The sequence below is a fragment of the Phocoena sinus genome, chromosome 3, assembly GCF_008692025.1.
Source record: "Phocoena sinus isolate mPhoSin1 chromosome 3, mPhoSin1.pri, whole genome shotgun sequence".
Classification (NCBI taxonomy): Eukaryota; Metazoa; Chordata; class Mammalia; order Artiodactyla; family Phocoenidae; genus Phocoena; species Phocoena sinus.
In genome coordinates, this window is record NC_045765.1 from 109,125,025 (window position 1) to 109,137,980 (window position 12,956).

The 12,956-nt window shown below is 36.8% G+C and overlaps 1 protein-coding gene across 6 annotated transcripts in view; it reads right to left on the reverse strand.

The window, feature by feature from the left end:
- MSH3 (mutS homolog 3) overlaps nt 1-12,956 on the reverse strand; it is a 193,083-nt gene that overhangs the window by 51,057 nt on the left and 129,070 nt on the right. For all 6 annotated transcript variants that reach the window (XM_032628629.1, XM_032628625.1, XM_032628626.1 and 3 more), the window contains one exon: nt 10,796-10,907. In XM_032628629.1, coding sequence (XP_032484520.1) covers nt 10,796-10,907 — 112 coding nt within the window. The remainder of the gene's footprint in view (nt 1-10,795; nt 10,908-12,956) is intronic.

Genomic DNA, 12,956 nt, shown 5'->3' on the forward strand with positions numbered 1-12,956 from the left:
TAAACCTAATAGAGGAGCACCTAAGTATATAAAGCAAATACTAACAGACATAAAAGGAGAAATTGACAATAATATAATAATAGTAGGGAACTTTAACACCCACTTACATCGATGCACAGATCATTCAGACAGAAAATCAATTAGGAAACAGTGGTCTCCAATGACACATTAGACCAGCTGGGCTTAATATCTACAGGACATTCTATGCAAAAGCAGTAGAATACACATTCTTTTCAACTGCACATGGAATGTCCTCATGCTAGGCCATAAAATAAGCCTCAACAAACTTAAGAGGGTAGAAATTATATCAAGCATTTCTCAATCACAACCATATGAAACTAAAAATCAATTATAGGAAGAAAAATGGGAGAAGCACAAACACACAGAGACTAAACAACATGCTACTAAGACACCAATGGATCAATGAAGGAATCAGAGGTAATCAGAAAATACCTTGAGACAAATGAAAATGGAAATGCAACACTCCAAAATCTATAGGATGTAGCAAGAGCAGCTACAAGAGGTATGTTTATGGCAATACACACCTACCTCAAGAAACAAGAAAAATGTTACATAAACAAGCTAACCTACCATCTAAAGGAATTAGAAAAAGAAGAACAAAGGTCAAAGTCAGAAGAAGGAAGGAAATAATACAGATCAGAGAGGAAATGAATAAAATAGAGACAACCACCCTCCCCAAAATAGAAAAGATCAATGAAACCAAGAGCTGATTTTTGGAAAAGATAAAGAAAATTGATAAACCTCATTAAGGAAAAAAAAGAGAGAAGGCCCAAATAAATAAGAAGAGAAATAATAATTGCTATCACAGAGATACAAAAAATCATAGGAGAATACTATGAACAGTTATATGCCAACAAAATGGACAACCTAGAAGAAATGGACAAATTTCTAGAAAGAGACAACCTTCCAAACTGAATCAAGAAGAAATCTGAACAAATGATCACTAGGAGTGAAATTGAACATATAATTACTGGTAGTGAAATTGAATTTGTAATTTAAAAAACCTCTCAGTGAACAAAAGTCCAGACCAGATGGCTTCAAAGGGGAATTCTACCAAACATACACTGAAGAGCAAATACCTATCTTTCTCAAACTATTCCAAAAAAAACTGAAGATGACAGACACTCCCAAATTCATTCTATGAGGCCACCATTACCCTGATACCAAAATCAAAGACACTACAAAAAAAGAAAAGAAAATTATAGGCCAATATCTAAGATGAATATAGATGCCAAAATCCTCAATAAAATATTAGCAAACCAAATCCAACAATATATAAAAAGGGTCATATACCACGATCAAGTTGGATTTATTTCAGGGGATTAAGGATGACTCAATATTCACAAAATCCATGTGATATACCACATTAACAAAAGGAAGGATAAAAATCACATGATCATCTCAATAGACACAGAAAAAGCATTTGACAAAATCCATTCATGATAAAAACAAAGTAGGTATATAGGGAACATACCTCAACATAATAAAGGCCATATATGATAAACCCACAGCTAACATTATACTCAACAGTGAAAAGCTAAAAGCTTTCCCTCTAAAATCAGGAACAAGACAAGGATGCCAACTCTCACCACTTCTATTTAACATAATATTGGAAGACCAAGCCACAGCAATCACACAAGAAAAACAAATAAAAGGCATCCAAATTGGAAGAAAATAAGTAAAACTGTCACAATTTGCAGATGACATAATACTATATATAGGAAACCCTAAAGTCTCCACCAAAAAACTATTAAAACTAATAAATGAATTCAGTAAAGTTGCAAGATACAAGACTAATATAAAAAATCAGTTGCTTTTCTATACACCAATAGTGAACTATCAGAAAGAGAAATGCAAGAAAACAATCCATTTAACATCGCATCAAAAAGAAAAAAATACCTAGGAATAAACCTAACCAAGGAACTGAAAGACCTAGCTATACTCTGAAATCTATAAAACATTAATGAAGGAAAATGAAGGTGATACAAAGAAATGGAAAGATATCCTGTGTTCATGGACTGGAAAAAATATTGTTAAAATGTCCATAATACCCAAAGCAATCTGCAGATTTAATGCAATTCCTATCAAAATACCCATGACATTTTTCACAGAACTAGAACAAATAATGTTAAAATTTATATGGAACCATAAAAGACCCCTAGTTGCCAAAGCAATCTTGACAAAAGAGAACAAAGCTGGAGGTATCACCCTCCCAGACTTCAGACAATACTACAAAGCTACAGTAATCAACACAGCATGGTACTGGCACAAAAACAGACACAAAGATCAATGGAACAGAGTGGAGAGCACTGAAATAAACCCACACACTAATGATCAATTAATTTACAACAAAGGAGACAAGAATATACAATGGAGAAAAGACAATCTCTTCAATAGGTGGTGCTGGGAAAACCGAACAACTACATTTAAAAGAATGAAATTGTAACACTTTATGACAACATATATAAAAATAAAGTCAAAATGGATTAAAGATCTGAAACCATAAAACTCCATAAATCATAGCAGTATTTTGGGGGATCAGTTTCCTAAAGCAAAAGAAACAGAAGCCAAAAGAAACAAATGGGACCTAATTAAACCTAAAAGCTTTTGCACAGCACAGAAAACCATCAACAAAACAAAAAGACAACCTACTGAATGGGAGAAAATATTTACAAATGATATGACCAATAAGGAATTAATATACAAAATATATAAACAACTCAGCATCAAAAACACAAACAACCGCATTAAAAATTGGGCAGAAGACCTGAATAGACAGTTTTCCAAAGAAGATATACAGATGGCCAACAGGCACATGAAAAGATGCTCAACATCACTAATCATTAGAGAAATGCAAATCAAAACCACAATGAGATATCACCTCACAGCTGTCAGAATGGCTATCATCAAAAAGTCTACAAATAAAAAATATTGGTGAGGATGCTGAAAAAGGCAACCCATTTACACTGTTGGTGGGAGTGTAAATTGGTGTAGCCACTATGGAAAATAGTATGGAGGTTCCTCAAAAAACTAAAAATAAAACTACCATATGATCCAGCAATTCCACTGCTGGGTATGCATCTGAAGAAAACAAAAAAACACTAGTTTGAAAAGATTCATGCACCACAATGTTCACAGCAGCATTATTTACAATAGCCAAGATATGGAAGAGACCTAAGTGTCCATCAACAGACGAATGGATAAAGAAGATGTGGTATATATATATATATATATATATATATATATATATATATATATAAAATGGAATAACACTAAGCCATAAAAAAGAATGAAATTCTGCCATTTGTAACAATGTGGATGGACCTAGAGAGTATTACACTTAGTAAAATAAGTCAGACAGAGAAAGACAAATATTTTATGTTACCACTTACATGTGGAATCTAAAAAGTAAAGCAAACGAAGGAATATAATAGAATAGAAATTGACTCACAGATATAGAGAACAAACTAGTGGTTACCAGTGGGGAGAGGGAACAGGGGAATGGCAAGATAGGTGTAGGGAATTAAGAGATACAAATTACTATGTGTAAAATAAATAAACTACAAGGCTATATTGTATAGCACAGGGAAATATAGCTATTATTTTGTAACAACTTTAAACGGAGAATAATCTATAAAAATATTGAATCAATATATTGTACACCTGAAATTAATATAATACTGTAAGTCAACTATACTTCAATTAAAAAGAAAACACATTTATAGCAGAATCATGAGAATAATCTGGCCATAGAATTAAATTAAGCTTACAACTCAAACATATTTTATGGTATGCATTATTGTTGCTCTGCTTTGTCATTAGGTACAAAGTCAACAGGGTATGCACATTATTGTAATCACTCTTACTTTTAACATTTATATAGGCAAAACAAGCATTTCTGGGAGTATTTGTTCTGGGAGAAGAGAGGAAATGGAAAGTTTGTGGTCTTTGCTCTCCTCCCACACTACCTCAACTTGACTAGTTTCAAGTATCATTCTTGTAACAAATATGTGAGCTCCTACTATGTGCCCACATGGTAGTAGGTTCTAAGGCACCTTCTTGATCTCAGGGTAAGAAACTGTGACCAGGATTCTAGTGTCCATCATGCCCCACTCTAGAATACTTGGGCTGTGCATTTCCCTTGGGTTACAGAGATCCACAAGGTTCGAGCACTTCCTGGGAATCTTCCTGCTGTGCGTATTTGACTCATTTTCCTCCCTCTTACAAATTTAGAAGCCACCAACCACACTTTTCCCTTTCTCCCTCCCAAAAAGGCAAATTTATATTATTTATATTTAAAAAAACAAAAACAAAAACCACGAACGAACTAAAAACTCCACCTTGGATTGCTATAAAAAAAAATCCATCCATTACGAAGTCATTTGGTTTAAAAAGTAAGCAATCCTGAGACTGCTGTGGGTTATGGTGGCATTTCCCAAGCAGTACTGAGACAGGCTGGGACCTGGGACCCTTTGCTGCAGTGCTTGCGCCTGGACAAACGTCTCCTCGAGAAACAAAATACAAAGAAACTATATGAGACTAAAAACAACTGCATGAATGAGCAGTTGGGGTAAATTTTGGATAACAACATACAAAGAGACCAAAAACCGAACTGCCACTTCTGAAGAGCCGGGAGCAAAAGCAGGGTACTGAGCATGCCCCCTGCATACAGCACCACCAAAGGGGTGGGCAAACCCCCTAAGCCACTCTCCAGCCCATCCCTTGGACACACCCCTACCCTCACCCCATATAAGGAACCAGCTTGGCCTCCCTGAGTGAGCCAGAGAACCTGTTGCTTGTTCTCGCTCCTCCTTGCTGAGGCAGGGGCCCCAGTAAAGCCTTGCCTGAATTTCTTGTTTGGCCTCTTATCAATTTCTATTGATTAAGGAGGCTAAGAACCCTGGTTGGTAACAGTATGTCTTGGCAAACTGCCTTGGTCTGCTTCACAGGTTACAGGTGTTCCAAGATGCTGACCCTCAAAGTGGCAGGTGGAACTGGGGCAGTCAGAGCTCCCAGGACAACCTCCTTTTTCTCCGAGTAACCTTTTCCTTCTCCTTTTATGCCAGTGTACCAGCACTAGCATCATTTTGTTGGTGTGCTGCGAAGGGAAAAAGGTTGGAAAGCACTGGCTTGCCTTAGCATACTTTCATGTTTTGGGAAATAGTTCAAGACTATTCAACTTAACCCCTGGCAGTCAACTCCCCTTTCTGGGCCTTGGTTTACTCACAAGCATGAAGAGGTGGTTACACTAAATGATCCCTAATGTCCCTTTCTAGTTCTACAGTATAATTACTGCGTAAGTTGTGAACTTCCCATATAACATCCTGAAAAATAACATTTTGTGAAGAAGAAAAAAGCACAGATTTGGAGTAAGACTTGGAGACTGCTCAAGACTTCAAGTTAATCCTTATTTAACAAATCTGATTAGATGCCTGCTAGGTGCCAGAGAGCCGTGATTGACAGTAGGATTATAATTAAAGCAGAGAAGCAAAGTCCCCGTTCTCTTCAAGCTTATAATCCACTGGGAAACACAAACCAAAAAAAGGCAATTACAATTTAGTGGCATAAAGACTAAACTGGGGAGAAATACAGAGTGTTGTGGGTATGTGACAGGGGTACCCATCCCAGCTTTGGTAGGGAAGCTTTAGTGCGGGATGTGACACCAGGACCAGACTTAAAGAAAAGCAGGAGCTGGAGGGCATGTGGGGTGGGAGGTGGGTGTGTGGGAGGTGGGTGCGGACGGTGTGGGGGAAGAGGGGAAGATGACATTCTAGGCAGAGGGAAGACCATCTGCCAAGTCCCTTAGTGGCGCAGTACGTTGGGAACTATACGACTGGAATTTTAAGCATTAATTCAAATAAGGGAGTGATATGACAGGTTAGGAAAAGCCCTGTGGCTGCAGAGTGGAGAATAAACTGGAGGTGGGCAGATTCAGTGGCTGCTAAGTCTACAAATACTCAGATTATGTAATGAGTCAGGGATGGGAACCAAAAAGGGAGGGTTTAAAAGCGTATTCCTTTCAATTATGCTTGCAGAAGCCAAACAAGGTTTCCTAGAAGAGGAGGCAGAGCCAGGTCTTAAAGGATAAAAAGGAATATACAATAGCACCTTGTTTTTTTTAATTTTTTGTATTTCTATTTTTTTTGATGTTCAGATGAAACAATAACTGAATGCTAAAAATTAGGTAGGGATATATTTAAAAGATACTTGAAAAATTCTCTTCAGCTAAACCCACTTTCAGTGAAATGACTCTTCTATGTCATGCCTGAGAGGGCTTTTTCTTCAGCCTTCTTTACATTTTTATACAATCTCTCTGAGTGACAGACCCAGAATCTAAACTCCCTGTACATGCATCGTGATGATTCTTAAATCCCTAAATCCAGCTCAGCCCTCTCACCTGGCTTTTATATCCACCTTCACATTGGGATCTCCACCAAATGTCCCACAAGCACCTCAAAGTCACAGTTCCTTTCTATTTGATTCTTTGTTACCTTCCTGCCAGAAAACCCAATGTAGCAGGTTAAAAAAAAAATGTTAGTTTGTTTATTGACCATTCGGATATCCTCTACTGTGAAATGCCTGTTGAAATCTGTTGCCAATTTTTCTACTGGATAATCCGTTAGTTCCCTCATAGCCTTTATAAGTACTCCATCAGTGTTAATTTAATTGGATCTATCTCCCACCAAATTAGAGAGGTATTGTGTCTCTTCTTTGTAAGCCTGAAATCAAGCATAATATTGACACAAAGTAACTGTGTCAAAATCTGTAAGAATAAAATATTCATAAAACAATGCTAGTAAAAAATTCATAAATCAATGCAAGATTGTGAGATGTGAAAAAAAATGAGTATTCTTAAAACCGGTTGAGGAAAAGCGGGCAGTAAGTTGGCTTGTTTAGAAGCATTACAATGAGTTCATATAATACAGAATCCAGAAAAGTATAATTACATGTGCAAAAGACCATTTCTTAAAATTACATGACTATCAAAAGCAACGATGCCACTTGACTTTCAGGAAATTATTTTCAGAGTGTATTTTATAATTAACACCTATAAAATATTTAAAATTGAGTTTTACATAGTAAGTTCTTTTTCAACAGTATCCCTATATAGAAATTTATACCCTGCAAAAAAGAATGCACTTCACCATAGCAACAGTTCTGTATCAACTCCTACTCAAGTTAGAAAAAGCATATGTAAAATAAATGAATATTCTGGAATATTCTGAGGTGCTTGCTGGAATAAATCACTCCACTTATTTTGTAAAATTTTAAAAGTAAGAGTTCAACGTTTCTTTGAAACATTCCTGTGATTAGGCTAATTTAGTTTCTCAAATCTTGCTTTTTTAAATAGTGTAATACATTACTTAAAAGATAGGGGAAAAAAGAATAAAAAAGGAAAAAACAAATTCAATGTCAAGAATAACATACTTGATTGGTGTTTTGGGGGATAGGAAATGATGCTTCAAGTGATTTATAAGTAAACCAAGGTACTATATGGTACAACTCTATTACTTTCTCAAGAAAAGTTACACCCTACTGGTATTATGGAAACTGAAAAAGAAATTCTTATGTTCACAGAGACTTCCTGTAATAAGTACTTCCAGGTACTTATTAACTTGGTTTGATAAATTAAGTAACTTACAAATTCCCTAATGAGAATAAACATGTTTACAGACACTGGGGATCTGGTTATGTACTCCTACAAGTCTTTGGATGATACTGCCAACGAAAAATTGCCACTCGCCATCTGCCTCTACAAGGACTAAGTCACAAACCACTGACCTTCAACACACCCTGGAAGGATCTCAGGGTGGAGATCAGGAATAAGGCACTCTGTGCTCTGGGAAAAACTGGCAGAACAGGCCTTCACATAGTTAGATGTTTTCAGGAGGACATTCTGAGCCCAATTCTTGCATCTCCTCATATCTAGAAAAGCACTAAAATCATTAATAGTGACATCTGCTCCTCGTGACTAGCAGCAAGCCTCCGCCAAAACGTGCACTTGACTGCACGCACCCCCTTCACTGAAGTCATATGTAACACTGACCTTTCCCCCCCACCTCTTTGGAGCAGTTTCTCACAGCTATCTGAAATGCTGTCTCCCAGGCTAAAGCCCTCATTTTGTCCCACATAAAACTCAACTCACAACTCTCACACTGTGCATGCATTTTTTTAGTCGGCAATATCAGAATGTATCGTTAAACTTGATGTAATTCAAAGCATTTCCTTTCACTCACCACCCTTGTGGTCAACCAAATTCACCAGGCTCACATCTCTGTCACCCTTGCTCACAGCCCAAGATGGAACACTCTGTGATATTCCCAACTCCCTTGCTCTCCTGGGCTTCCTTTCTCTGACCTAATTTCCAACTGCTCCCCTACATTTCAATTTTCTCACTATCCTCTGAAAAATTCCCCAATACTTCTATGTTTCTAACTTCCTTGCTTAACATTTCCTTCATATGTTGACTTAGACTGAGAGCTGGCTGTTATTCCCCTGCAGTCCTCTCATTTTAAGGATGAGTTTTTTGCCACATCCTGTCACATGTATCTCAGGGTTCAAACGTTCTCCCATATCTGCTTCCTCAGGGCTTTACCATCTCTACTTGTCTTCACCACAGGCATCTACATCTACCTCCAGGTCACCAGTCTCCATCCCTCACAATCTCTGACACCTGGACCACCTTCACCTTCCACTACAAATCCTTTTGTTTTAGATGATTTCAATGTGCATATGGTTGCCTTTTTCTCAAATGCTGTTCCCTGATCTCCTCGTCTCCGAAGACCTTCTCCACTTCCGCTACTCACCTTCCATGGCCATACCTAGGATCTTGCCCTCACCCAGAACACTACCTCTGAAATCTTGAAGTCACGCATCTCATTCTCTGATACAATCTCTCTCACTTAACTATTCCCTACATATTAATTCTTTCATCTCATCACCAGATAATTTTCCTCTGTGTTGACAAAGACTCCCTCCTTGACTAAACTCTAGTCAGGCTCTTCTGAGCCCTCTTCTTGACTAGGCCACAACCTTGGCCTATAACAACTGCAACCCTCTCAGCACAAATGACTTCATTCACCCTCCCCACTAAGAGACCAGAACAAAAGCCAGCAGAGCTTCTAACTGCTCAAGGCTGCATTCTTGGGATGACCCCAGTCCCCCTTAAAGTGCCTGCCTACAAAAGCACAACACTGCCAAGAGAGAATTTATACTTGTTCCAGCCAAAACGTGGTGATAGGCAGATAGACCCCGAACCTTCTCTTAGAGCAGTTACTTCAGAGAGCTTGCAATTATAAATCCTTTCTCTGCCCCTCTAAGAGGTAAATCTTCTACCACCTAGAGCTGTGTGAAATGCAAACATTGAAATGCAACCATTCATTGAAATGCAAACATTCATGGAGATAACTCTCACTGTCCTTCTCAGTCCCTGTGGGAGGGTATTAGCAACAGTTGCCAGTTAATAAACCCAGAAGGGTCTCACACTAACCAAACCCCTTTCTCAATTTTTCTGTTCCCACTTCCTTGAACCTGCCCACGCCCACCACTCCTCCCTACTCCCTCATTCTCCCTTTAAGACACCCAGTCACCTCTGTACAAACTGAAGTTGAATTCAGTTCAAGCTGGACTCTTTTCCCTATGCAATAATATTACTGAATAAAACCACCCTTGCCACTTTAATTAGTGTGTGGTAGTATACAGCTCTGTTTATCTTTGACAATGTAATTCTATGTAACACACTAACACACACACACACACACACACACACACAGAGTTCACTTTTTTCCCCAGCTTTAATCATTCTCTTGCTAGTATTCTCAATCCTTTAGGGAAAAAAAAAATCTAAATTCCTTAACATGGCTTTAAACAAATTGGCCTCTTCCTTATTTCTGACACTTTTTTCTTTACACTCTATGTCCCAACCTTCCTCAACATCTTTCAGTTCCCTGAACCCACCCTGTCTCACTCCCAGACTCTACCATGCTGGTTTCTGACCTGGAATACTCCTCTCCATTTCCCTGGCCTGCAGTGACTCACTCTCTTCAGTCAATATTTCATCCCTGGGAAACTTCGCAAATGCTCCCCCTACATCGGGTTAGGTCAACCTGCTACGTGCTCCATGACACCTGGTCTTCCATACCCTAGCCTGACCAAGCTGTATTGTAATAAACTATCTTCTCTGCTAGACCACCAGCTCTCTAAGGGCAGGGATATTTCTGTCTTGCTTCCCACTCTCTGTCCTAATACTCTGCTTCACTACCTGGGGCTAAATAGGAACTCAGTAAGTATGTGTTAAATGAATAGGTATTTTAAATCATTAATGTAGTATAAGAGAACTCTAGCCCATATAACAAAAATTCTTATTGAAATCAGCTGAAGCATCTGTGATTCTTTAACAGAATGTTTGAAAACAGTAGAGCACAAGACAAAGCCTATACTATACACCAACAGGAATCTGCAAAACCATGGTATGATTCTACCCCATTAGCATCTGCGAGCATTTATACATATAAAATATTTTCCCTGGATTACCAAGGATAACTAATTAAGGCTAATCCTCTAGTTGCTAAATTGTTCCCTCTATAGATAGTCTTTCATTGGAAATAGCACTGATTCCATAGTTGGTGGTGAATATAAAACTACAGCCAAGGATTAGTTGATTTAAAGCCTAAGGTAAAACTTGTGTAAATTTTTAAAACATTATTTGGTATTTAAAAGTTTGAGATTAGTGTTACCATCTTTCACTTATTTTTGGCCATGATGTCGTACTTACCAACAAATTTGTACTATTGGGAACATACTGGTCCTGTTCTCCCAGCAGCACGTCAATCACAGGGTGCCGGCCATTTTTTATTATGATTTTCCTTTCTTCTTGTAGAGTTGGTCTGCGAAAAGAAGCATGTTTCAATTTACAAGGCAACGAAACAGGCTTTAAAAAAATCTCTAAGAGCATGAAAATTTTTGTGGCCAGTCTGTCAGACACACAACAAAACCTTAAACATGGACTTTAAGAACATATGTTCAGAATAAGTCTTTGAGTATAAAAGTTAAATTTCAACTGTAGAATCAGAATTGGAAAGACAATTATTATAATTATAGTGCTCTGAAGCACAAAGTTTAGCAGAGTCTTATGATGGCTCCGTAACTACCTTTATAAGATCCTTTTTATTTTTCTACTATTCTCTAAAATATTTTCATTAATAAAATTTACAGTTCAGATTATTACTACTTAAATCATTTTTAGTAATAAGCAAAATAAAGAAAATCAGGCAAAATTATTTCTAGATTTAATTATTACATTAATAAAAATTGTGTGTTGGACTTGGGAACAGAAGGACCTAAAATTTTCATATTCTGTTTAATTAAAACATCTTTATATGGTCTTTAGTATCTTTCACTTTTTTTGATATAAAAAAATGTTTGTTTGCTTTGCTGGTTTTGTTTTTTAAGGTTTTATCTTTCTCTTTTTATCTATAGCTTTATCTATCCAAGCTCTTGTGAGCACTGTCCTTCTCTCAGTCTCCTCCCCAGAGGTTACCACTGAGAGCAGTTTGGAGTCTACTCTTTCCAACCTTCTTCTCTGCATTTAAATTTATATACACTCATTGTATTGCTTTGTGATTTCTTCTTAAAAAAAAAAAAAGAATCATACTGTAAGATATCATTCCACAACTACTTTTTTTCCCCCTTAATATTCCTCAATACATATAAAAGGCAGATTTCACCATTTACCATATGGGTCCAATGGACTCTTTCATTTCTTTTTTAAATATTTGTAAGTCATTTTACAAGTAATTTGTAGAACTGCAAATAAAAGAATAGTGAAAAAAATCATGACAAATTTTAGTAAAAATTCAAATACAGCAAATCTCAAATTTTTATTCTATATTTTCCTGGTTTTGAAGGCATATATACCTGGAATGGGCAACACACTGTGAATGTAAATAACTGTTCATAAGCTGTCATGCATGCACCTGGACCATATTCATTTATAAATACTAATTCTAGATTTCAATACATTTCTAATAGGTTTTAGCTTATCATTATTTCTGATTCTTTTACCACTTGCAACAAAAATGCAATGTTTGAAGAATTTTTTGAAATCTTTTAAAGCTCCTAATTTTGTAAAAGAGAAGACAAGCCATCTTCTTTGTTCCATAACTGCAAAACATTTTTGCACTTACGTTTATAAATACAATTAGAATTATCAATCAAATGAGTATTTTTATTTTATATCATCGATTTTCTTTCAATCTCCTGCCTTCAGCACCTATCCACCAGCAAACAGCATCAAGTAAATTTTAGCACACAAATATCATAAAAGAATACTCCCAGACGTCCTTATAGCAAAACAGGATGGTCCTCTTTCTTGTCACTAAGTATTGCATGCTGTGTGTTTCCTTTGGAATAACAAACTGGATAAGAATACTACATTTCATTTTGCCCTCACAAATAAATTACTCACACACTAATTCTTGAGTTGGAGAGAGTGCACCTAGGATATTATTATCCACACACTCATAATCTGAGATTTTGTTTACACCAGAAATTTCACCACCATCATTAGTATCTAGAGCACTGCTATCTTTCTCTTCACATTCATCTTTTGAATAACCCAGTAACAATGAAATGTCTCCCATCAGTTTTTTTTTCTTTGCTATTATGGGTGAGAAATGAAAAATTCTGAGTTCTCAACTGTGTTCACTCAAAGTTAGAAGCAAACTACACGAGTGGCATCTCCAGTCTTCTTATATACCTTCTTGAAAGATGATGTAACTCTTCGGAAAATACAATGAGAAAAATGAAGAATGATGTGACAGTGATTTCTATCTTAATTTTGTATCATCATTCTCCAGTTTCCTTCTTATTTTAGACCTTTACAACATACTGGGAAAAACTGATAAACAGTGATGAAATCATTCCTAGGATGATGA